The sequence below is a fragment of the Aplidium turbinatum genome, chromosome 6 (genome assembly GCF_918807975.1).
Source record: "Aplidium turbinatum chromosome 6, kaAplTurb1.1, whole genome shotgun sequence".
Lineage (NCBI taxonomy): Eukaryota > Metazoa > Chordata > Ascidiacea > Aplousobranchia > Polyclinidae > Aplidium > Aplidium turbinatum.
Genome location: NC_137477.1, coordinates 8,264,010 through 8,290,572, shown reverse-complemented (window position 1 = coordinate 8,290,572; position 26,563 = coordinate 8,264,010). Strand labels below are relative to the sequence as shown.

General features: G+C 38.4%; 1 protein-coding gene across 1 annotated transcript; it reads left to right on the top strand.

Annotated features, from left to right (window-relative positions):
* The first annotated feature begins 2,810 nt into the window (after positions 1-2,810).
* Positions 2,811-22,775, top strand: LOC145771754 (tyrosine-protein kinase Fer-like). The gene is made up of 19 exons (XM_082583487.1): positions 2,811-2,916; positions 3,935-4,057; positions 5,020-5,193; positions 5,918-6,020; positions 6,202-6,328; positions 7,017-7,082; positions 8,414-8,551; positions 9,036-9,152; positions 11,406-11,525; positions 12,956-13,169; positions 14,351-14,428; positions 15,052-15,255; positions 16,226-16,348; positions 16,950-17,122; positions 17,722-17,816; positions 18,269-18,392; positions 18,866-19,023; positions 19,559-19,681; positions 19,838-22,775. Exons 1-19 carry the CDS (start codon positions 2,827-2,829, stop codon positions 19,978-19,980), a joined length of 2,493 nt encoding a protein of 830 aa, XP_082439613.1. The 5' UTR covers positions 2,811-2,826; the 3' UTR covers positions 19,981-22,775.
* Positions 22,776-26,563: the final 3,788 nt, after the last annotated feature.

Sequence of the window (26,563 nt, the reverse complement as noted above, 5' to 3'; positions counted from 1 at the left end):
GCTGTATCCTTTAGATTTCATTTAAGCAGAAAAGCTTTGGATTTTTATATTGCTTCAAAGATTGATAACATTGAATCAGCGTAACAAATGTAAATTCTTCGCTAAGAATGAATAAGAGTACTGGTACCTACTTCTACACTAGTAACGCGCAACTTAGTTCAAGTTTTACGTCACAATGTCTGGCTTTGATCTCTGAGTAGCCTAATGTTGATAAGGCAAATTTGGTTACAAAATTAGATTATAGCGTATACGAGTAGGAGTAGGCTAAGTTTTGGTATTACAGTAAGAAAGAAAAGGCCCAGAGAATATTCTATAAGTGAGAATGAATACGATGAACCTACTTGCTCTTCATCTTTTTCTCTCACATGACACGCAAAAACAAACCTAAAGAAAAAAAGCTTAGTAAAACGTTCGACTCTTCAAGCACAGATCGTTGGTCTGATGAAAGCCTTTCAGAGTGACTTTGCTGAAATTTTAAAAAGTCTTCTAAACAATAGATGTAGTTCAAGATAAAGTAATTAAGCATGACGATCGACGTTAAAACTGGTGTGTCCACCGTGAGACTTAATTTGTTTGCCGAGATAGCTACTCAGACCGGACACGTTTGTCCGCAGTCAACAAAATAGAAATTCGAGGCCTGTAACCTATTTCATCTCCTGAAAAGATCAAGATAAATTTTGAAGTGTTTGCGGCAACTTCAATCAGCGACTTCGGCTCTGTTGAATTTTTTTCTGGCAGTGGCTATTTGTCCGGCGCCGGGCTTTAAATCTGAAACACTACCGGTATTTAACCGGTCATGACGTCACTATATAAGGCACTTTTTCTCTTTCAAAGCAAAAGACGAGAAGCGTCTATATAAGTTCTAAATTCGACAACTTTGTTCAACTCGTTTCATGGCGCGTATGATATTTCTCCGGTTGCTATTTCAGAGAGAATGAGTTCGATACTACCCGGAAGCGTTCCTTTTCTTTTAGAAAGTGGCTACAGTTACGGCGCCGTAAATACAGCCGTTCCATGCCTTTTTTTTAATCTTTACGTCACTTTTACTGCGCATGCACGCTGGTGTGTATTTTTTCTTCTTTCTCGAAAAAACAAATGAAAAAAAGGTGCATATATAACTTCTAAATTCAACCGCTTTTGCCAAGTGAATCCGTGGCACGTGCGATCTTTGTCTGGATTGTACTCCCAAGGATATGAGTTTGATACCACCAAGAGGTATTTCTTTTTTTAAACTAAATTTGAACCCGAAGTGACTCAATCATTAGGCTACGCATTTTTGTGGCAGTTCAGTTTGTTTTAAGTTCTGACCATCACAACGAAAAAACAGTATATCACAAACTTAGCAGAGGTCTAGAAAAAGTAGAAGCGACAAAACGCGGACGTAAAAGCGTGCATGATAGCAAAGCTGGACAATCAGTTTAAAATATGGCACGGTCATAACACCTAAAAAATTTATGCATTTAGAATTTTTTTTTACTCATATTAATTGTTAAAGAAAAAAACTCGCTAGCCTTTTTTTTCTTGTTGTTTTCAATTTATAAAAATTTTATTAAAGGTGTTACGACCGTGCCATATTTTGAACTGATCGTCCTGCTTTGGTATCATGCACGCAAGCCTATAACGGGCGCGTTTTGTCGCTTCTACCTTACTTCGCTACGGTATGTTTGTCATATATTGTTTTTTCGTTGTGATGATCAGAACTAAAAACAAACTAAACTGAACGGCCACAAAAATGCGTAGCCTAACAATTCTGGTATCATTGACTGGGAGACAGATCTGGAACATCTGAAAAATCAGCTCTAGCGAGATCAAGTAGGTTACGTAATTGGCAGAGATGCTCTGCAGAAGAGACGAGACTTAGCTAGAGAAAAACGACACGACGCAGCTAGTGAAAGGAAACAGAAAGAAGATGTTGCTGACAATCTGAAAACAGTGAAGTTGGAATTAAGTACATATGAAGAAACAGAAAGTAACATCTGGAAGACTCCTGAGAGGAAGAGAAAGAAAATGAATATTATGTCGTCTACACTCTACAGCCTCAACATCTGATCGACTTGGATTGAGCTATTGGCAAAGAACATGTTCGTGGTTGCTGTGGCTCAAGCGTCCGGCATACAAGTCGAAGACTAATATCTCAGTCACAACAGCTCTAGACTGGCTAATAAGACTAGGTCCTCTCACTCCCAAAATATTAGAGATCAGTTCCAGGCCCCTGATTTGGCAATAATTCACTGGGACGGTAAGATTCTGAAAATGAGAGGAAATGTTTCATCAGAGCGGTGCTGTGTATGTCTGGCGTTAGTTTTGATGATGAAGGTAATGCAGAAATGAAGCAGCTGCTGGGAAAGCCTGAGATACCAGACGGCACCGGATCATCTCAGGAACAGGCCGTAATAAAATTGGTGGAAGACTGGAGAGTGAAAGATGCCATTGGTGGTATGGTGATTGATACGACTGCAGCCAATTCAGGGAAGTGGCAAGGTGCTTGTACATTAGTACGTTTAAGTGAAAAAAGTAACCGGGTTGGACAAACACAGAGGAAAACATATTTCCCCTCTTCTCTTTCTTTCAGGTGGGGCTGCAGCCCCATGGCACGAGCCGCCGCTGTTGGTGACTACTATAAATAACTGTCGTTTGCAAGCATTGCCCTTTCAAAGATAGATCAGTTTTTACTCGGTATTTGCAACTATCCGATGATTCTTTGTTAGCCTGCAATATTGATTTATTGTGGCTGGATGTTCTAAATCTAAAATATGTACATTCTTTTTCAGCAGTCATTTTGTAGCAATGGTTTAGTTTGGTTAAGTCACCTTGTTTAGTTGCACTATGAATTCAGAGTTTGGTAAAAGTTTATTGGGAAAGCCGTCTCATGATGCCATCTTAAAATTACAAGATTATGAGATAAAATTGCTAGAGGTAGGTACCACAAAATAGAAAATATTTTTGTCTTTTGAACGTTGCTTATTTTAGAATTGTTCTGTTTCAAAACAAACTGTTCACAAGCTTGCGTTTAATCTTGCTGTTATATATGATACAGGCCTCTGAGCTCATTCATTTTTCTGGCGACCAAGCATGACCTACCAGAGCTGGTGGTCAATTTCTGACTCCCAGCAGCCAGAGCCAAAATAAAAAAATCCGTCAAAAATTTAAGTTTTTAAAAATGCATTTAAAATTAATATCCTGTTCTTAAAAATGCTTTAATTAATATCGTGTTTTTGCATTCACTTGTTTAAAAACAACATAAACAAGGCCCTGACGAATATTTGCAGTTCATACCTTAATTAATATACTGCTTCTTTGTACCCAAGTAGTGTAGACCTAATTTTTAAGTTTTTATAGATTGACACTCTAACTTATTGTGAAAATGTTATCAGCAATATATCTCGTCGGCATGTGTGAACTTTGACTTGTTTGTGAAAACGGTTGCTAATGTGAGTGAAGAGGAAAAAGTTTCATTTTCAAACACAAGTAGAGAAAAAAATGCAAATACCAACAGAGTGGAGAATGTTGACTTGCGGAAGCCGGACACCAAACATGGCTTGGCTTGCTGACGTGATAGTTTCGGCGGTTATGGCCACCGGGAGCTTAGAGGCCTATAGTACAAGTTGCTGATGACTTAATAACTGAAAATGTAACCACACGTTGCATATATGTAGCTTCTTTAAGTCTTTATATTTTCTGCTTATGTTTTATTTATATCAATACACTGAATGGCAAAAAAGCACTAAAAAACCATAAACTAGAGTTCAATAGAAAAAAAGGTTTTATTGCATATTGCAATGTAGTGTTTCACTGTTAAGTGTGGTGTTATGCTTGGCTATGCAATCATTTATAAGTACAATTAGCATGAAAGTATAACACTTGCACATGTGGAGTTGAAAATGATACCTTAGTATATTGTCATCACTTATATATGAAATAAATTTATTTAAAGGTGATGAGAAAAATGGTGGCATCTCGTATCAAAGCAGACAAGGAATATTCACAATGTCTTTCTCAAATTGCCCTACAAAGTTCAAAAATAGATGCGCCTGCATATGATAGTCCTCTCTATGCAGTGAGTCTTAACTAGGCCTATACAGCCTGTGAATTGTGTGTTACAACCCCAAAAAGTGTTGGACAATGGACATATTAACAAATGCTTATGTTATATCTGCGCAGTGGTATCATATTCATTTGTGTTTGGAGCAGACAAGTGCATTCAAGTACTTGTAAATTGTTCCCTTGGGAAAGATTGACAACCTTCCCAAACAATGGTGGAGTTTTTATTAGGAATTTCATACAATTTTTAATGGAACCTTAAAAATTTGGACATGGAATTAAGGTCTGCTACTATTCGGCGAGTCCAATTCGGCTAGTCCGATTCGGCGAGTGCCCTATTCGGCGACCCCAACCTTTAACCTTAACCCCAACCCTAACACCTTACCCCTAGCCTTTAACCCTAACCCTAAAACGGCAATGATAATTAGGTTATGATACCCGATCATTTTTTTAAAAATTCAAAAAATCGCCGAATAGGGAACTCGCCGTAAAGGGCTCTCACCCAATAGGGCACTCGTCAAATCGGACTAGCCGAATTGGACTCGCCGAAACGGGCCATTCCGTGGAATTATGTATGCTTTGATAACTTTTTCTTTTGTGTGTTGTTCAATAAACAGTAGGCTGAACAGTGAAAGGCGTTTTGAAATAATATATATGTACCATAACAATGCAGGTATCCAAGAAAAGGTGTAAGCGACTAACTGCAAACTTTGACAATATCATGACACCGACTACTGAACAGTGACTCATGTCATTCAAAAATGCCTTGAGCAATACAAAATAGCGCAACCTAAACATCAGACCCGTGTCATTTGGGTCTCGCCTCATTTGGACCCGGTCATAAAATTGTGTACTGCCATGTGCTTGGTTTTTGTTAGACCAGCGAAGGAACGTGAAAGAACCATAGGAATTCTTGAATTGTCTTGCACATATTGCAATCGTTTGTCGAGTGTTACTTTACAATTTTTTTCTCTGTAGGCTTGGAGAGAGATAATACACGAAACATCTCAAATGGGACAAACCTTGAAGCGGAGTACTGAATTTCTTCAATCCTCAACTCATGACAAACTATCCTGTCTCATAAAAGACAAAGCAGCAATTAAGAAAACCTATGCCGAAAATCGTGAAAGAATTGACAATGAATTTGTTAAGGTTTGAATGAGCATGTTATGCAAGCCGTTGTTGCGAATGCAGCCTAGCAATTGAGCAATACATATATGGCTGTGCTTTCAGTTAAGCTGACTCAACCATACTTACTTGTTAAAGTGAAATTACGTTTGTGTAACCTGCTTGTGGTTTTTGATTGTTGTTCATCTAGCGAATTATTTGAACGAATAACAGTTTTCAAACATTGGATTTTAGTGAAGTTAAACTGATGCTTAATTGCTTAACCGATTTCATACTTAAGGCAGAACTTTCCAAAGCCGTTATTTTCTGTCCAATGACTCTTCTATTACCATGACTTTACGTCATAAATTAATCAGGCAAAGGCTATTATATTCGTTGGCTGGAGATAACCTGTTTCATGAGTCACTCCAACGTGGAAATGTGCTTTGTTTCGCTGTGTGCTTTCTTTCTTGAAGCAAACTTTGTTTCCTTTCCTGCAAAGCATGTAGGCAGCTGACGTTTGTTGACTTGTCACATGATCACCTCTTGTTTGAACATAATGGTTCGAGGTAAATTTGCTTCCTTCTGACTACACTCATCAAAAACCAAAACCTGTTCAGCGTTTTGGTCTATTCTGAAATAGAACATAGGAAATCAACACCTCATTTATGATGTATGTCAAAAAAAAACGCGAAAATCCTCAAAGCTTTTCACATTTAACATAGAACGTATGGAACCAAACAGCCCTAACCTTTACCAATGTTTTCAGGTCATACATGCAGAATTAGACCGCAAACACAACGTGTATGTGAAAAGTGAAAACGACGCAGTGAATGCTCACCAACATTATGAAACTGCTCTGGCAAAGACCTGTGAGTAAGAGACGTACTTCGGCCCTGAATATAACTTTTCATCTTTTAATTTTATACCAGTATTTAAAAGAGGTTCGAAATATTTGCCTTTGCGAGCGGCATGAATCGTTTTGTCACCAGCACGATTGGCTTCATCAAGACTCTTACCTTCGCCATCTTAATTTTCGTAATTTATTTTCAGCAAACAAACTGAGTGTGGTTGAAAAAGCGCAAGAAAAATACCGAAAAACAACCATGAAACTACACAACTATCACAATGACTACGTTTTGCAAGTAGAGGAAGCACAAATGCACCAGCAGCATTACCGGTACGTGGTTAACATCAAATAGTCTTAAACAGAGCCCAACTTTGTTTTCTCGTGGTTGTTTGATGATCTTAAATTAATTTTCTCGATTGCCATTCATATAATCATAGTTGGACGTTTAAGATGGTCAACTTGTATAAGAAAAACATAAATATGGTGCATTCAAAACATGTCTAAAATAAGCAATTTTATTTCACTATTTGAATAAGTGTCGCGTCTGATGATTGCCAGACCACCTAGCATGAAACCTTAGGTACTATAGGTAGTGCATGACTTAGCACAGTTTAGTTTTTTTGTAATTGTGTTAGCTCTCCTAGCTGCATTGAGCACTTTGTTGGCGTGTGCTTTAATTTGTTCTTGGAATAATTTGATTTGATACACAAAAGAAAATATCATTTCTAGTACGATTTTCTGCATATACTGGTTATTGAAGTCCTATCTTTCACTTGACCCCAATGGTTTTCGCATGCTTTGAAATTACTTTGAATGTGTGTAACTTTACATGCTCTGATGAAATGATTTTGTTTTTACATGACCTTCATCTAAGTTTTTGAAACCATATCTTTTTTTCAACCGTGACAATTTTGCAGTAAGCTTTGCCTTCGTGTACGCCATAGGTTGTTATTCTGCATACAATACAAACTTTTCTTCATTTTCGAATGATAACCCGCGTTTTTTGTTTTCCTTACAGACAAACCATCCTCCCAGAGCTTCTGAACGGTCTGCACTACATGGAGATGCAATACGTCGATTCTTTGTGAGTCATCAGATAAAACAGTTAAAATTTCTTCATTACCATTACTTTGATATTCCCTGGTTCCTGGATATGATTGGAACGTTCTAGGTTAACTGCTTCACTCTGCTCTTTGGTTACGCGTTAGTTAGTGTAAAGCTACATCACCATACGTTGTTTTCTATCTTTAGTTGATGAGATGAGGCGTTTGTCCCCACTGCGGGGATTTGTCAGTGTTTAAAGCAGCTAATCGGATGAAAATACACAACACGTGGTGATTTAGTTGAATACGTTCAGTGCACAAGAGGCTCTTCCGGCATACAACTGCCTGTTGAGCCTTGGTTACAACCTTATCATATCTTCTTGTCTTTCTCGTATAGGTGATTAGTCATTGCCTTGGGTTCCCTTAGACCCTAACTGCCTCTTCTAAAAGAATCCACATTAACAATAATTAACTTGGCAAATTTCATTACTAATAATTAATCCATTGAGAGATATTTCGTGTTACAAATTTTCGATTACATTTGCTGTCTTGTGTCTACGTTGTTTTGCCCGATTAAAAATGGTCATCTCTCTCGAATTCTGATAACGCATCAGGCATCATTCATTCATTTTATTTTTCCCCATTAACGCGTCCGGAACGAAAATGATGCTACTCACTACAATAGTCGATGTGTCATACTAAAGTACATTAATATATCGGAATGGCCCGTTTCGGTGAGTCCGATCCCTATTCGGTGATTTTTTCAAATTTTTTTTTTTTTTAATTATCGGGTACCGTAGCTTAATTATCATTGCCGTTTTAGGGTTAGAGGTTAGAAACTCGCCGAATCAGACTCACCGAATAGTAGCAGACCCGTTGTAATTAATATGAATATGACGGATTTTGCTGGCTTGTTAAGCAAGCAAGTTTCCAAAAACTGGTTAATATCGAAGGATAAACAAACAGTCAAACAGCCATTTGCCATTGAAAATTCAAGAATAAAGTCAAGGATAGATAGATGTATTATACTGTATATGTACTATGTAGTGTATATGTTAAGGGTCTGCTACTATTCGGTGAGTCCGATTTGGTGAGTTCCTAACCTTGCTTGCTTACCAAGCCAGCAAAATCTGTCATATTCATATTAATTACAACAGATAACTTGATAACAGATAACCTAACAGCTAACAGATAACTTGTTCATGATGGGATGAGCCGGTGTCCAAAAACGACTTCGAGTCTAGACAGCAAATCAGTCGTTTTTTACATTGATTCTGAGACGTTAGTCTACATACGTTGAATCAATGGAAAAGATGATTGATTTGCTGTCTGGGGAGCTTGTAACACAAGTTTAATCCGAGTACTCTTGCAGGAAAGCCATCGCTTTTGAGTACCTCCAGCACACCTCTCCATGCCGAGAAGAATTCGTAGCCCGCCACAAGGAAGCAGAGGGGAAAGTGAATGCAGTTGATTCTGCAACCGAGTACAGCAGTTTCACGGATTGTCACAGGTGAGGAGAAAATCGTTGTTGCTTTCTGTATCAAAACCATAATATTCTTTTTAACAATAGATCAACATATCAGTCTTGCGGCATTCGGGCTTTGCGACCTAGGTATCGCGTCATTAGGAGTGCGGCATAAAGTTGTGTATCCCATAAGTGAGCAACAACACAGCTTTTAACATTATAAAAACGAAGAACTTTAAAGGCTTGATAAGGGCTAGATGCAAGGCCGAAAACCTTTGCTATTTGGTTTCTGTTGATATAATCATAAATTCTGTGTTGTTATGTCTGTTTATGGTTAAAAAAAGTAACCCCTCTACCTAAATAGTATTTTCTTTTTGCCACACCAAGCACTGACAGTTTAATAATATTTGAAACTGTCAACAACAAAGTTGCTTTTGTCAAAAGCCAGAACGGTTGCACTTTAGTTAACCCCTATTTCAGTTTTGACTGTAGTGTAATGTGAATTCAGTGACTCATGCAACGGTTTCAGAACACACTTAGAAGCAGAGGCTCCAATTGCGTTTGAGCCTCTTACCAGAGACGGTTCTACCTTGCCTCGCGGAAATATCCTTCTCAACACTCTCAGTCTACAGGGCATTGAGCATCTGTAAGTATATGACTTGACTAATTTGTGATTCAACTTAAAGAAATGTTTACAGTTTCATAGAAGTCTTGGTTTGTTTGTCTGTTGTCACATTTAGCGCATAAAAGCGAAGACCCCCCCTGTAATGAATTTTACTAAAATTTCTGCTGTCTTTTGCCTGAAATAGATTCTCAACATTCAGACCAAAATACCGAAAGCTTAAAACGTTAAATGTGTTTCAGTTTGAAATTTACAACGTTTTTTAGTGTTGCCGTTGTGCAGCAGAACTGTCGATTGTGAAGTGCTGTTTCATTTTAATTGGCTCATTACAATCTTAAATGAAGCTTTCCTACAGATATGTGTTCAGTTGTGCTTGTACTGTTACACGAAATCCTTGACGTCTAACTGTCAACGCAAACAGATAGCTTTATTTGAATCTCAACATGTACATGTACATGTAAACGTCCACATAGCTGCGGCACTGAAACGATTGAACTTATTATTTCAACTCGAGTTGGAATGCCGCGATGCTACCAAGAAAGCGCATTTAACAGCGGCCAATTAAGACGTCATGGAAAACGCGTGAAGCAAAAAATGCTAACACAAGATACCAACTTAAAGGGCAAGTTCTCACAAAAATTAAAAGCTTACTTGTTACAGGCACGTTTCCAATATTACAGTGCTCGTTAAATGGAAATTGTGTTTCAACGTTGAGCCATTCCCAGCTGGAAAAAATCGTCCTTCGCACGTTGAATCAATGTAAAAATACGGTTTTCACTAGCTGAGTTGCTTTGAAACAAAAACGTCTGTTTGGTCATCCGTTGTCGAATGTAGAGAAAAGGTCTCGAACACACGCGGCCGTGAAAAGAAGGTTCCAACGCACTTTGAATGTTTGAATATAAAATAAGCTATTCCTTTCAATGCTTCATGTTTTGCAATGTTTCTACGCTAATCACAGATGTTCAAATTTCTGTTTCCTTTTGATTCAGTGCGAGAAATAATTAATCTAGCAACAATATACTCCGGTTTCTGCTGGTTCTGGCTGGTTTCTGCATGTTTTGACTTCGCTCTAGAAGTTCAATGAGCGCGTCTGCAGCCAACATCCCAGAGTTAGCAGCTGGTGGGAATAAACAAAAAACAGGTCGGACGGGGCCATTTGGTACATTTCTCAACTAGTCCTCAGGAAACTTGATTGAATATTATGCGCTTTGCCCATTTTGAGGCATTACAATCTCAACTTTCTTCTCTCGTGTTGTCGCTATATGTGAGGGCATCCGTTGGTTAGCCACTGCCTGGTGTCGTCATCGATAGAAACTAGGCCTTCCATGCCGTCTGCATTTCACTACACTCACAAGCAGCGCTCTCTGCCAAGCCCCAGCGCAGCATGTCTGCACCATAGCGTCCAATACCAGTGAGCAAACGGTTACGCCTTGATGTGGCAAGTCTTCATTCAAGATCACCGTCTGCTGTGGAAGTTGCCTCTAGTATTCAGTGAAGGTCTTTTTAGATGATCTCTTAGAATCTTTTAATCTCAACTTTAATCTGTTGCAACTCCAGTTGCTGTAGCAATAAACAATGTTGCAAAAAAATCATGCAAAAATGTAGACTTTTCTTTCACTGGAAAGGTTTCTAATATTATTAAATATATGTACCAGATCTCATATAGTTACCAGATAGGTACCGACACTACTCACTGCAAGAATTTCTGCAGCGTTTTAAAGCAAATTTGTCAACTTTTTTTCATTCATTAAAGGTTAACAAATCTGTGAACTACCATCGGCTACAAATATCATACCTTGCTGATGAACATTTCGAAACATCGTTTCGATTGATGTCTTCTGATGAATTCAAACCTTATATCAAGGACTTGTTGTTAGTGACTGCAACGCCGATTCGATACATTTTTCTCATGTACTTTTGTTTGATGTGTCTGTTCCTTATTAGCTTTTTATGTTTTATGACAACGCTTTTTATTTTTTGTGGCAGTGCAGCCCTTGCGCAGATTAAAGATTTTCATTTGGCCTCCAGAGCAACTTGAGCTTGAGGCAACAGACAATAAGTGTTTTTTTTTTTAAGTTCTGTGGTGTTCTCTAGTCTAAAGTATGCCTTTTTTTATTCCACCCCGATAGAAATTTCATGTTGCCTACCCAGACAAGACAGCAAAATCCGTCATTTGTGCATTTGTATCAATGTCTGCGTACGTTGAATCAATGTAAAATGATGGATTTGCTGTCTAGGTATCAATGCTACTTTACTATTGTCGCAAATGCATTGCAGTCTGCATGGTTACCAAGATGACCTGCAAGTTATTCAAGCTCAGATCGACGGCCACAATCAACGATTGAACGAACTGGACGAAGAAATCCGACAGTTCACAAAGAATATTGGACAACTGTCGTGAGTTTTATCTTTCCATACTTCGTGGCTTTGCTTGGTTGTTTCAATGCTCCTCAGAAAGGGAATATTTGCTGAGGAAAATATCACTTCACGTGATTATGTTTCGGTTTCGCGACGCTGCACATCTCAGTCAGCAAATCAGTCTTTTTTACATTGATTCAACTCTGCACACTTCTGAATTAAATGTAAAAAAAAGACTGAACAGCTGGCTGGGACGTGACAAACAAGACAAAAGTTTTTGACAAAAATAGACTCAAGTCATTTCAACTTCAACTGAACGATCTAACCGAAACCAAGCGTTTCCTCGTTTGCTCACAAACACCAGTCAACTTTAAACGTCACTACCTGTTTTTGTTAACTCATCCGTGTGTTTGGGTTGTTTGTCAGTATTATGCTTTAAAGTTTGAAAAAAAACTAGCAACATTGCTTGAATTCACTTACACGTCCCGCCCACTCAGCAATCAGTCTGTTTTTATATAGATTCAACGTTTGCAGATGTTGAATCTATATGTAAAGGACAGATCTTGCTAGCCGGGATCACATTTTGTTGCATGTTCTGTTTGTACTTTTTTGTTTAATTGTCTTGTTTAAAAGTTTACGTATATGTGATGGAAAAACACGTCTGCAGACGTTGAATCAATGTAGAAATGACGGATTTTGCTGTCCGGATGTCAAACAACAATGCGATGATCTCCTATGGCTGTTGTGCTTGTTAAAAACAAACCACCGAAGAAATCAGTTATTCCATTGTTTTACGTAGTTTTACGCAGTACCCCAGCCATCAAATCAGCTCTTTACCAAACAAAAAAAATCGGTCCATTTTTGCAGAGATTCAACGTTTGCAGACGTTGAATCAATGTTAAAAGGACTGTAAAAAAGATTGATTTGCTGGCTAGGATGTCTTGCATGAGCATGTCGTTATAACAATGTTTGTTTGTCCTTCAGTATTACTTTTTGTCTGTTTGCATGAACACAGGAGATACTTTTCAGCCGGAAAACTGGGGTGATTATTTATTTTTTACTTTTTCTTTTTGTGGTTTTAGTGGAGATTTGCATGAACCTAGTTATGTTATTGCTGTATGTCTGTAACAGTAGTTCAAGTTTTTTCCCGCGTTAATTGTAATGCTGAGTAGCGGATTTTTAATACATAAAGGGAGTATAACTTAACTCCTGTGTATGGTACATTTTAAGATTCATCATAACATAACGATCTGCCTTTACAGTATATTGGTCGCCATGGTTCTTAACTATGGTGCAGATTTTGTAACAGCAAACACACTCAATTATGTACTGGAATTTGTCCACAAAGGTTGCTTTGTTAGTCAATGTTTAATCAAATAGAATCACGACTTAATAAACTGTCTGGAAAATAGCTCTTTTGCTCCTCATCACTGTAAGACCCTCCTTAACTCCTGTTTCTCTTTTTCCAGGTTGATGTCGAAGCAGCAAGACTTTATGAACACCAAGTTAGAGCTCACTGAGCAGGAACATCTCCAGCTCCGACAGCAGCAGCTCAAGTATCTTTTGAGTCAGTCCCTCCAGGAGCTTGGAGACAAAGACCCTCCATCTGGACTTGATCTTCGAGAGTTGGATTCCATGTCTTTTTCCTCCGTATCAAGCGTTTCCAGCTCCAACCAAGAAAAAGTATAAGTTTTTTTTCAGTTTAGATGTTAGTTGTTTAAACTTTAAACTAAGCTTCCAAGAGAAACGAAGAATGCAAAGTAGTAACCATGGAAATAAGCAGCACACCTGCTGTTTTGTATCTCTATTTTTTGTATTACTTATTTAATAGAATAACATTTACTTATTTAAAGAACAACATTTATATCCAATTTCAATACATCAATCAGCCAACCAAGAACACTTTGGGACACTGCGCGACAAAGGGAACACTGGAAAAAATTTACGAACTGAGCATCTAGTTCATCAAAGGCCGCATCGGCTATGATACTGTTGATGATGATTTAATAACACAGAAAGTAGGCGACCCACATACATTTCCTGTGTTGTTGCTTTCCTTGTGTATGCCATTATAGCTGATGTCATTAAACACAGCATGTCCAAAAGCCTTTATTTGAAAGTCTTTTTTCAACAATTTAAAGTTTCAAGTCTTGGTTTGCAAAAATTATTTGTGTTTCTCAACTCTTATCGTATGATATTAATTTTTTGTTGTTATATTATTACATTCCAAGGGTAAATTGTAGCAATTGCTAAAAAATGCTCAATGCAGCAAGCAGAACTGAAATAATCAGAAAACTAACATGGATACGTTATGCGCCTGATGATTGTGATCCAACATGAAACCTGTGGTAGCGCATAACTTATTTATGTTAGTTTTTCTGTACGTATTATTTATTACATATATAATGTAACTGCAGACAGTGCTATGCCGTTTCGGCCTATATGGTTTCATCGGTGTCCGACAAATTGTTCGTAAGCAATTGTTCGTATAAAGCAATTGTTCGTAAGCAATTATTCGTAAAATTAATTCTTCGTAAAACAATTCTTCCTAATGCACTTTTTCGTGCGTGCAGTTAAAATTTGATGTATACGAAGAATTGTTTTACGGATTTCATTTTTACAAAAAACAGTTTACGAAGAATTGTTTTACGAACAATTGCTTACAAACAATTGCTTTACGAACAATTTGCCTATAACCGGTTTCATCAGTGCAGTAGGTACACTGGGTATGACCAAGAGGCTATAAACCCCATTGCGATTTTCCAATGGTTCCTAAAGAGGCCACAAAATTTGTAATTTTACCAACATTGCCAACGTGCGCAAATTGCAAGCAGTGAGCAATTCAAGTATGTTATTCCTTGCAGTCGGCGGTTGGGAGGCTCCTTGATCTTGGAAAGAAAAAGATCCAGAGAGTGTCTAAGAACAAGACGGAAGAAGTAAAGGTGCGTGATTGTTATCCAGCCGGGTACATAAGCTCTTTGATGTTGATTAAGCGTCTGCGTATGTTAAATCAATGTCAAAAGGACACATTTTGCTAGCTGAGTACGTCTTGTGCACTTGTGCTGTGCAGTGTGCATCACGTCTTAAACATGTTGTGGCAACGTGTGTTTTCGGTTAAAAACTGTGTTAAACATTTGTATACTACAACAGACAGGCGAGGCACAACAGTGTTGAGCAAAAATGTATTTCTTATTGCATTTCTAACAAATATTTTCAAATTAATGATGAGGGCTTAAGTTAAGCCGAAAACGTTCGACTGTTAAAACTGTTTGTAAATATGTGGCATAAATTCTTGTAGTGCTCAACCCTGTTGTATTGTGCCTTGGCGGTCTGTGGTACAAAAAAGCGAACTCTTTCTAGAATCAATATTTGTACCCTGGCCAATGGCCATGCAAGGTCCTTTGAAAAGCGAGAAAAACTTAAATTTGCCTTTAGAAATAAATAGTCGACCAAAATTGAGGCTATTTGTAGTGAAGTTTTGTTTTGAACAGCCTCACTGTTTACTAAGGTTCACGTATACTTTGTACTACTTCCAAGCACTCAAGGTTGAACTGTTTCCCCGCAGGAACCTCCAATTTTCGACAGTACGAAGACGTACAAGCAGCAAGCCTGGTTTCACGGCACCATACCCCGACCAGAGGCAGTCAGGCTGCTTCCTTCGAACGGGGACTTTCTACTCCGGGAAAGTACCAACAATCCCGGTGAAATTGTTCTTTCGTCACGCTGGGATGGCCAAATACGTCATTTCAAGATACAAACAACAGATACTGTTAAGTCCAAATCTTCTTTTGAGTTTAGAAACATTTTATTCGATTTTTGGCAATTGGGTTCAGCACGTCTTGTTTCTACAATAACTAGAGCTTCCGTTTTGTTGACTTTCAATGCATTTATATTCTGTGTTGGCCTAATAGAACAACTTTATATGGTCGGCCTGTGCATCCTGCGCACACGTGCTACTGCGAAGGCATGTTACTGAAAGTGGAGTGCATTGTTATTGCAATATTTTTTTCTGTCATTTAATCTAATTCCTAAGTGACAGAACAGTGCAAATTTTAAGCTTGAAACATGAAAGCAAACTTCCCGCTCAGCCTCCTTTGGTTCAACGTCTGTAGACACTGAAACAATGTAAAAATGAATAGATTTGTTGGATGGGATCTTACCAAAAGGGGTTTCCCCAGTCTCGAGTTGAATTCTTCAAAATGAAATGTGCATCATTATTCATTATGTTTGTGTGTACAGAAAGAACAGAAGCAATGGTGTGAAGATCTTTTTCACGCGGTACAATTCCATCGATTGTCTATTGCCAAGATGCAATAGCATTAAAAGTTGATTGGGGTTGAACTATACTTGAACAACAGATTCTTCCACTAACAGCATGCCAGTTTAACCCGATATTGGTATTATGACACATAAGCTTTTAAGATTGAGGTGTCTTTAGTGACCCATGCTATAAAAAGGTTCGCCACCCCTGGCCTATACCAACGCTTGCCAGCAAATGGTTCGCAGAGACAATGACAATCCTACCACTGATTTTATCTGCTCATTACAGGTCGTATGCGATTCCAGCAACACCATACGTAACTTTCTAAAAGTTGCAAGATTTTTAATATCTCTTGCCTTCCGAATGGCTCTGACGTGGTAAAATCTCTTATCACTTATTTATTTTTGCTGTAGCATCCCGTAAACAAAGTAATTTCGCTTATACAAACTACTAATACGCTTGGACTTTGCAATTTCAGGGATACTATCGATTTGAGGGGGATTCGTTTGGAAGTATATTTGATCTTGTCAATTACCACTATTCAAACAACATTGTAGTTACGAAGAGGACCAATTGCATATTGATTAATCCTATTTGCAAGGTAGGTTTGTTTGGCGATCATTGCAAACAAGGATTCGAGAATAAAGAAACCTTCAATGTTTGTTCCATTTTATTTTAACAACATCAAATTAACGTTTGCGAGCAATTTAAGGTTTGTGGTAATGGATAGAAAAGAGAAATTTTAGACAAGTATGAATAAGGGCCTAAAGAAATGAATTTAATAATTGATTTTTGGATGTATTGTTTTTCTACCTTTTTGTTTACTTTGCAAAGACTTCTTAGTTTTTTCTATCGATCGGACCGTTTTAGGTCTACAGAAATCATCTGTTACCCTTTCTCCGCAGTACAACACTAGCAACCATTCCTCGTGCATAAATAATACACCTTTTTGTTCATTGATTTTTGTTTCTGACTTTCACGCTTCATTGTCATTTCACATAGTTACGCCTTTTTTAGGCTAAAAAATCGCATCTCATATCACCGCAAAAAGCCAACTTATACCCAGACAGCAAATGAACCGTTTTTTACATTGATTCCAAGTCTCAGACGTTGAATTAATGTAAAAATTGGTTGATTTTCTGTCTAGGTAGTACCATATCCAACATTACCGACCACGCAGAGACTTTGTCTTTCCTCATCAGGACAGGTGGCAGTTGATGCATGATGACATCCAAATAGTGGATCAGCTTGGCGCAGGAAACTTCGGCACCGTCTACAGGGGCATCCTACGTCAGACCAATGAATACGTGGCAGTCAAGACGTGTAAGGACACGGTGAACGCCAGTTCAAAAGAAAAATTCCTCATGGAAGCAAGGTAGCGTGTTTGAAGTCACAATGCATTGAGCATAGTAAATCTATCGAAGTATTTTTTGTCAGTGCTCGCTTACACGTCACATAAACGTAAGGCAAAGACTTCATGTTCATACCGTTGTTCGATTAATCCTTTACGTTTAAACTCAACAAAACAATGTCACTTACCTTTAAATTCGAAAAATCGATTTTGCATTCTTTGTCAATTTATTCTCACTCGTGTAAGTTCAATCATGTATGTCTAGCTATCGATTTCGGCGTATGAAATTGTTTCAGTCAAGCAGCTTATTCAAATACACCAGAATATTGAGTAATAAATACTAGATTGGATAAGCTTGACTAAAAAATGTATTTCAGATTGAAATGCTTCTCAGTTAAACATGAACGAACCGACTCAAGTGAAACCATTTAATTTGTACAACAAAAGACGCAGGTTGTTTGCAACGAGATTTATATGATAGATACGTTACCCAGACAACAAATCAGGCTTTTTTACATTGATTCAACGTCGGCAGACATTAAATCACTGTAAAAAAGCTACTAATTTGCTGTCTGAGATACTTCTTCCATTTTGTGTTCTGTAGACATCTAATTGCATTGCAGAATACTGAAAGGTTACGACCATCCTAACGTGGTGAAGCTCATAGGCGTTTGCACAGACAGACATCCTATCTACATAGTAATGGAACTCGTGTCGGGTATGTTTGTCTGCCAAGATGCTTTGACTATTTATTTGTTTGCGTTTTGTGTCTTTGCCCTGCTTTCAATTAATAACTTCATCCGGGACACTGAAGTTGATCGTTGTAGCCTAACTTTTTGCTCGGTTGTACAGAACAATAACAACAAGTTCAGTGTAAGTTTGACCTGAAACGACAAATACTTTTATACCTAAACAACAAGTCAGGCGCTTTTTTACGTTAATTTAAAGTCTGTAGACGTTAAATCAATGTAAAAAACGACTGATTTGCTGTTTGGGTACTTTCCTTGTGTCGGTACAACTTTCAAAGTCGCTCTTGGTTGCATGGCACCTTTTGTCCGTCAAAACTAAAGAGAAAAAACACCGACGTTGTCACTCCAAGGTCTGCATGCAACCGCTGTGACTTTTACTTCAAATCGAGGTGATTCTCATTAGTACTGACGTCACTTTCAGGAGGCGATTTGGCGGAGTACGTCAAAGCCCAACAGCCGTATCTGAAGCAGGTGCATTTGGTAAAACTATGCAGGGACGCCTGTGCGGGGCTTGCCTATCTCGAAGAGAAGAAATGCATTCACAGGTGGGATAACTTGCTCGAAAGACATTTCATGTGCTGAGTGGCTTATTGCAACTAGAAAAACCTTTAACAAGCCATAGATAGTTTTTTCATGGGCAAAAAATAAAGTTTTATAAGATGTATTTTAATGCTTCCAGGCCGCTTCTTTCTCAAAATCTTCTATCTTATTACATCTTTTCAACGTTGGTGTTGCGAATGTTGTATGGGCATCCCAGGCAGCAAACCAGACGTTTTTCAACGTCTACAGACGTTGAATCAATGTAAAAAATGACTAGATTGCTGTCTGAGGTGAGTCGTAGGAAAAACCAGCGCTGTGGAGTCGGGCGAAACATATACGACTCCGACTCCTTAGTTTGTAACTAACCGACTCCAGCTTCAGTGTTGCCAGATTTTAGAGGGTTGCCAAATTTTTCTGAATCCTTCCGACTCCACAGCCCTAAGAAAAACAAATGAAAATAAAAACTCACTTGTACCAGGGATGTTGCTGCCAGAAATTGTCTCGTATCCGACCAGTCCGTAGTGAAGATAACGGACTTTGGAATGTCCCGTGAAGAAGACGACGGCATATACACTGTCAGTGGAAGCATGAAATCCATTCCCATGCGTTGGACCGCTCCTGAAGCCATGAATTTTGGTAGGCACAATTGACAAGGTTCTTGCTTAACGCCGTTACGCAACAACTACAGCATAGCGGGTCTTTATTTGAAACTTATCCTTTGTTAACTTTTACAAATCGTGGATAAAAATAACCTATGGAAAGCCACACAATCTGTATTGTTGCGATAGTTTTATTACTTACTTGCATGGTTTGCATGGGTTTGTGCCATTGAGACAAGCTTGATCTCAAAATAGTTTACAAGTTTCAACCAACTAGGTCCTGATTTCGTGTTTTGAGCTCCCTATTTTCCGGTTTGGAGACTTGAGGAATTCCTCTTCTAATCCCACTAATTGTTAATTTCTTGCAAATACACAACGAAACGAGTTAAATTTTTCGAAACGAAACAAAAACAGTGAACTTTGCTTCAAAGCGAAAATATTATCTTTTTTTTTGCAGTTTAAAGTGTATTTTAATACATTTTCGTTTTAACACCCCAACTTCATAACCCAAGCACATCGGACATCACTTTGTAGTGAATTTTACAACAAAGTCTCGTTAATTTTCCTTGCAGGCAAATTTACCTCAGCTAGCGACGTATGGAGTTTTGGAATACTTTCCTGGGAAGTATTCTCGTTCGGACAACAGCCTTATCCAAGAATGACCAACCAACAAGCTCGAGACAGGGTCAATTCTGGTAAGCGTCCACCCAATCAATTAGTATTCGATTTTAGAACATTCTTTTTTTTTTTTGTTAAATCATTATTACCAAAGCTAGATCACAATTGAAACAAAATAAGTTCTTGTTTTCTTTTAAAAAACGCAAAAAAATTTAGATTTTGCACTTTTTTAGGCTACAGGCTGCCGCACCAACAGAATTGCCCCTTCAGATATTATGAAGATGTAATGCTGGCCAGTTGGAACGCAGACCCAGATCGTAGACCACATTTCTACAACTTGTTATATACAATCAAGGGTATCTTGGACAGTTTATGAAATCGATCGTATTCACACCAAATATAATTAGCTTGCAGTAAAAATTTCGTCGTTTTGTGTCCTTGAGTGTTAACACTTGTTTTAAAGTGGTTCAAAAACATAATTTTACTTTGTAAAGAGGTTGTAAAGTGATTTTCGTTCCGAAATTTTTTTCACTGTTGGTATTAATTACTGTAGAACACGTTTGATGTGTTTCATTGATAACTTACTCAGAAAGTTCTTACTGTTGATGTTGGAAGCACTTGATCTCTTTATGCAATCAATCAAAAAAGTTGTGATTCCTTAATTTTATATGCAGCATATATCTTGTGCATTCAATGTTTAATTCCAATACTGTAATAGGTAATCATTGCACAACTTTAACTTATGGGCGCGTAATGCTACTGTTGATTTCAAATCTAAATAGAGTATTTAGTGTCACACTTAGGTCTAATATAAACAAAAAACATCTGGTTAGAACAGGGGTGTGCAAACCGTGGCCCGCGGAAAGGTTCGGATTTTAAATGATGTGTGGGCCTCGTTAGATGACTTTCATTTATGTCTCAAGTTTGCAACGTTTAGTAAACGTGATTTTTTGTTTGGCAACCCGACAAGTTGAACCAGTGTGAAATTAGGCTAGCTAGGCGTGAGGTAGCTGCGTGGTCATTTACTGGCACACTCGTCGTAATAAAGTGAACAATAGATATTTCCAAGGAACGCAAGTGCGGGCACTTGACACTTGATAGTCCAGTAAGATTGTTTCATTCAAGGATATAGTCTTGTTGTGACAGTGCTGATGGTATGTTACCGCACTTTCCCAACGCAGGCTACTTAAGTAATTTGCTGTCATTTCTTGTCACAGTTGCGAACCAAGCTGGTTATTTATATTTGGCCCAGCAGTGCTGCAAGTTTGTACACCCCTGGGTTACATCATTAGAATTCTACTTTTCTAACAGTGCATGGAAATCAGCAGAAGCACTTGCGCCCTTGAGTTAGACTGACAGTGTGTGATAATTGTTTTGTTCTTTCCACTGAGTTTTCTAGCTTCCATTTGCTGTGTTATGTTTTCAATTATGCATCTATCTATACACTGTTTGAGAGATTTTTACGCCAGATAGTTTGTTAATTAATTTTAGAAAATTTCTTGTGTGATTTACGACTATAACTACTGCCCCCATATGGTCCCTGTAAATTTTGTAACCAAACTCACTTTCTCGTCATTTTTCAAATCACTTTTGCAATAGCATGTCATCTGAAAGCTCTCGTGATGAGATGACATCTTGAATGTATCAATATCCCATTCCGCTTCAAAATTGTCATTTTATACAATAAACACATTTTAATTTAATATTATATGGACGTTCTGTCATTCGAAGATCAGATTGCAATCTTGGTTTACCCGAAACCTCTTTTTGTAGATTTTATTACAGGCCGAGTAGCCTACCAACCCATACCGCGAAATCCGTCATTTTTACATTGATTTAAGATTGCAAACAGGAAACTTAATCTGCTTCTAGTAAAGAAATGTAACATTTGATTAATAGCTGTTGGTTACAACTACTGACATCTGTAGGCTACTAATACTCTTCAACTCTTTTATTGAATAATCCCTCATATTTCATTGCCATGGGTAAACGTTGTCATCAGCTACGCTACTTTGTTGTATAAACCAGTGATTTTAAACTGGTGTTCTGCAAGAAATTTAGTAGCTTGACCAGTTGTCCATGGAACACCTGTCGAAAATCACAAGAGCTTCGCGTTGTCTTTCTGCCATTCCTGTCCAAATCTCAACTTTGTGCTCATCCAAACAGGCCCAGATACCGCACTGAGAAAAAGTGAATAAATTGTTGTTGTGTTGTTTGTTGTATTGCGTCATGATAATATTTTGTTTGGTGTTTTGTAAGATTACTTTAATGCATAAAGTGTTTTGTAGCTCAAAAAAAGTATTGTAACTTACTTCTTACTTTGTACGAATCTAAACTCTTACGTTAAAATTTGATTTGTAAACCAAACCGTTTTACTGTTTTCATAAGAAATGAAATACATATTTGCTGTTTTTTGCGTTACTTCCAGTCATACGAAAGTGAATCTTGCTGCTGTACTCGTTGTTTTGGATTTGTAGCTTTTGGTCAATTTCGAATTCTAATGACGAAGAAAAATGTAAATTTCAGGGTTTTGTATTCATTTTCATCAAAGACATAATTTTATTGCCATGTTTATGTGGGAAGTCTCATACTGGAATTTAGTTTTATTTTTGTCGACAAAAGTGTTCCTGACTTGTGTTTAATATGATGCCTTACCATTTCAAAGCAATACCAGTAAAATGTGTACAAAAAACAGCCCAATGATGTGAAACAATTTTTTGGCTAAATACGGCAAACGTAATTCAGATCTAAAAATATTGTTTTATATTACTTTGTGTTTCTCTTTACCCAAGAATCATTTGTCGCCGAGCCCGGTGTTTTTAACTGGGTGTAAATTTAATTTCTGGGGGTAAACTTGATCTGCCAATGGGGTTAATTAACTAAAGCAGGAAAGATAAACCGCATAATAACGCCCAAATTGTAATTGAATACAGCTAGTGGGATAAATTTATCGTTGGGGAGTTTTAACGGATTAAGCAATGATGAAAGATTTGAGCACATCTGCTCTCACCCCTAATCGTTATTGTAATCGTTTGATGTCGCCTTGGAGCGGTTAGACTCATGTGATGTTTTGCCAATACCTTGCGGTCCAGTATTTTCGAAAAATATTCTGTAATGTTACTTTTATTTAGAGACGTATTGTTAGAATGAATACATGTATTGAAACACTCACCTGCTGTCTGCGCGTAAAGTGCAAGAACACGTTTGAGTCAGAGATTGCAATATGCAGACGACCTGGTCTTGACAAGTAATAGTATGGAGGGAATGGAGAGAAAGTTTGAGAAATGGAAAGAAGCCTTTGAAACCAAGGGTATGAAGGTGAATCTTGAAAAAACAAAAGTGATGGTGAGTGGAGCAGAAGGAACAGTTGTTGAGAGCAAAGTAGATCCCTGTGGAATATGTGGCAAGAAAGTGATGAGAAATTCAATGCAATGCAAGGAATGTGGAAAGTGGGTACATGCAAGATGTGCTAATGTCAAGAGAACCGCAACAAGATTGGCGAAGTGTTTTGTTTGTGGGAAATGCAGTAAAGGAAGGAATGAAGTGGAAGGCCATGATGATGAGTTCTGCCATGGCATCGAAACAGTGACAGACTTCTGTTATCTGGGTGATCGGATAAATGGAAGTGGTGGATGTGAAGCAGCGGTGACAACAAGGGCAAGATTGGGCTGGGCAAAGTTCAGGGAATGTGGGGAAATGTTGCATGGCAGAAAATTTTCACTAAGGATGAAAGGAAAAGTATATCGGAGCTGTGTACGGCCTGCAATGCTATATGGTAGCGAGACATGGGTATTGAGAGAGAGTGAACTGGCAATCCTGAGAAGAACGGAAAGGTCAATGGTGAGAGCAATGTGTGGGGTGAAAACGAGAAGGGAAAAAAGGACTGAAGAATTGTTAGATATGCTAGAGATGAGAGAGACCATAGAGTAGACCAACTGGCAAGGGCAAATGGAGTAAGATGGTATGGACATGTGATAAGGAGGGAGGAAGGAAGTTTTCTTAGAAAGGCACTAGATCTAAAGGTGGGTGGGAAGAGGAAACGCGGTCGTCCAAGAAGAACGTGGAAACAACAAGTGAAGGATGAGTTTAAAAAAGTCGGACTGAAGGAGGAAGATGCAAGGGACAGGGTGAAATGGAGAAAAGGGATTAAGACAATTGCTGCGCGGAAACAATCGGCCACCCCCACTAGTGGGGAACAAACCGACGACGGATTATGATGATGATTGCCATCTGTGTTTTTCCCGGATGGGAAAATTCGTCATTTTTACATTGATTCAACGTCTGCAGACGTTGAATCAATGTAAAAACGACGGATTTTGCTGTCTAGGTTAACACACATGCCACATTTTTGATGCAAAACATAAGCGGCGTCATGTTTGCGGTTGGACTCGTGTCATGGTTTGTTCTGATTTGAATGAACATTATGTGATGTCACACAGGTAAAATCTCCCTCAACGTGAGACCTTTTTCAAAAACGCGACAACTGAAACCTGGAGATCTGAATACGATCTCAGTCGCATCCGGGTGTGCTTCGACTGCAGTAGGCCTACGTGTGTTTTGGTGACGTAGGCTACTTTGTCACAGTCGCCTGATGGGGGTCAATCTGCAGGTCGCTGCAGCAGATGAGGTTGATTAACCAATCACAAGCCAAGATTTAAATCAGCTGAATCCAGTCATGTGACTCATGCACGTGATACTGTGAGCGTTCTTCTGGTAGAAAGTAAATTAAGTGAACGTTGACAGCGTAGGCGCGTAGCCTTACGGTATGAGGGTAGGGAAGTAGGAATTTCGATTCCCACCCCAGCCTTTACTTTTTTTTTCTGTGATTACCAAAGTTCAAAGCAAGAATCAATGCTGGCTGAGTGCCAGAAGGGTCACAATGACTGCAGTTAGCTGGTTCGTAGGGAAAATTGTCCTATGTTAATGTGTCACTGGTAAAAACACCAGCGACATACAAATTACAAATACGCGTCCGGCCATGAAAACTCGGCTTGTTTATTGCTGAGCAGCAGCCCATCGAAGAATGCAGTTTAGTTTTATGAGATTAACTGTATCACCTGATAGGATCAGTCTCCTAATTTAAGTACGAATGCTATTTATAATTCACTAGTCCAGTTGATCATCATATTACCGTACTTCATAACTGTCAACAATAAAGCCTGTTCAGTGCAAATACGATTTCAAGTCACAAAGCAGTTCTTTGAACAAGTAACCTTGTCTAATGTCTTATAGTTAGGCGAAATCCTTCATCACACCAAAGCAAACAAAGGTATCTTGGAAACCAAAAATACCTTTGTTGAAAGAGCTTGAATTTCTTTTGTCATTGTAACATGGCACACAAGAAATTGGAATAATTCTGGCTTTCTTTGACACGTCCATTGAAAATTTTTGTTGCGTTTGTTGAATGACGTACAGTCCGACGCATCTTTCTGCCAATGTAAAAGCGCAACATTTGTTTTGACAAAATAGTTCAAGAGTGGGCTCCTCAGTTGTCACATGGAAGTGAAACTGAACTTCTACGTTCTCTCATTAGACATCTGGACACCAGTGGGCCTAAGTTTGGCATCTTCATCAATTGAGATTTGGTAACTTATGCGGTTTCTGTGTCGTTGAAGGATGCTATTTGAATAAAATATTGCAATTTCAGGTCGACTGTGAACGGCCTCTTTTAACAGATTCCATTGGAGGAGCAATGTGATCAGTGATTGGCAATATTATCTGTGATATTATCAGGAGTGGGCTTCTCAGTTTTCACATGGAAGTGAAACTGGGCTTCTGCGTTCTCTCATTAGACATCTGGACACTAGTAGACCTAAGTTTGGCATCTTTAAGCACTATTTGCACATGTCTGTAAACCCGGAAACGAGTTCACGAAGGTGAAACACCATCCATGGGGGGCCTTACCCAGACGAATTTGAAAAAAAACACATGTAAAAATTGCGCGTTCTGAGGGTACTTTCAGCCTAAATCAACAGTAAAACTCTGTCAAATCATGTTGTAACAAAAAGTGAAATGTTGATTTAAATTATTTCGGGGGGGAGACAATTTCCTCCTCCCATGACTACGCCACTGGTTACTGCCAATCAGTTTTTTCAGTGATGCTGTGAGTTTCATTTCTTACATTACTAGATTCTTGAATTAAATTTTTTGTGGTGTCTCTGCACTTTCATCTTCTAGAATTATTCGATCTGGCATTGCTACACGAGAGGATTCTGTACTTTTTTAACTTGGATCTTCACAAAAAGATGAAATTCGAACCTCTGAATCATTACGCTTTTTCTTTGCAGAATATGCAAAATTGTTTGTTTTATCTTTATTTCATTGCGGGAAAGGCACTTGCATTGCGAGAAAGCGGACTTGAGCGCTATACATCGGTGTACGCCTTCCGACGTACACCTGACCCACGCTGCAGCCGACGGCAATGTCTGTTTCCGATTGTCTACTCTACTTATGACTTAAATTTGGTACTACCCATTACTCGAAATCGATCACTAGGTAGAGGCAATTATCGTAAAGTTTCTTGCCCAGAGAAACAACAGTAGCCTAAGTGCGGGTGGCTGGAGTCGAACATGCAGGCTCTCGACTGCGAGCCCAACGCGCTAACCACTCGGCCACGGCTGCCGACAATTGTTTTTTGTTGATGTTGCTACTTTTTGGTTTCATTTTATAAACTTTCGTTTCATTTCGAAATATTTTATGTTCTTTCGCTTTAACAAAATTATTTGTCCTGAGTTTGTTTCGATGATAAACAAACTGCCTGCGTCTCTGATGAACAAACGAATACTGACAAGAAGGCCATGGAAGTCAGAACTGGTGGCGGCAGATCAGTGCGAACAAAATCAACCGAAAAGATTGATTTAACACGATAGGTTTTATTGGTCCGATAATCACGTCTATCATTTCAAGAGTTTTAATCGCAAAAGAATAATACTGGGTTAATGCTTAATTCTGAGAGGAAA

Excerpts from the sequence above, each read along its gene's own strand:
- LOC145771754 (XM_082583487.1), top strand. The coding sequence starts at position 2,827 with ATGAATTCAGAGTTTGGTAAAAGTTTATTGGGAAAGCCGTCTCATGAT. Across the intron at positions 16,349-16,949 it reads TGATTAATCCTATTTGCAAG|GACAGGTGGCAGTTGATGCA; the intron begins GTAGGTTTGTTT and ends TTTCCTCATCAG. Across the intron at positions 17,817-18,268 it reads AGTAATGGAACTCGTGTCGG|GAGGCGATTTGGCGGAGTAC; the intron begins GTATGTTTGTCT and ends CGTCACTTTCAG.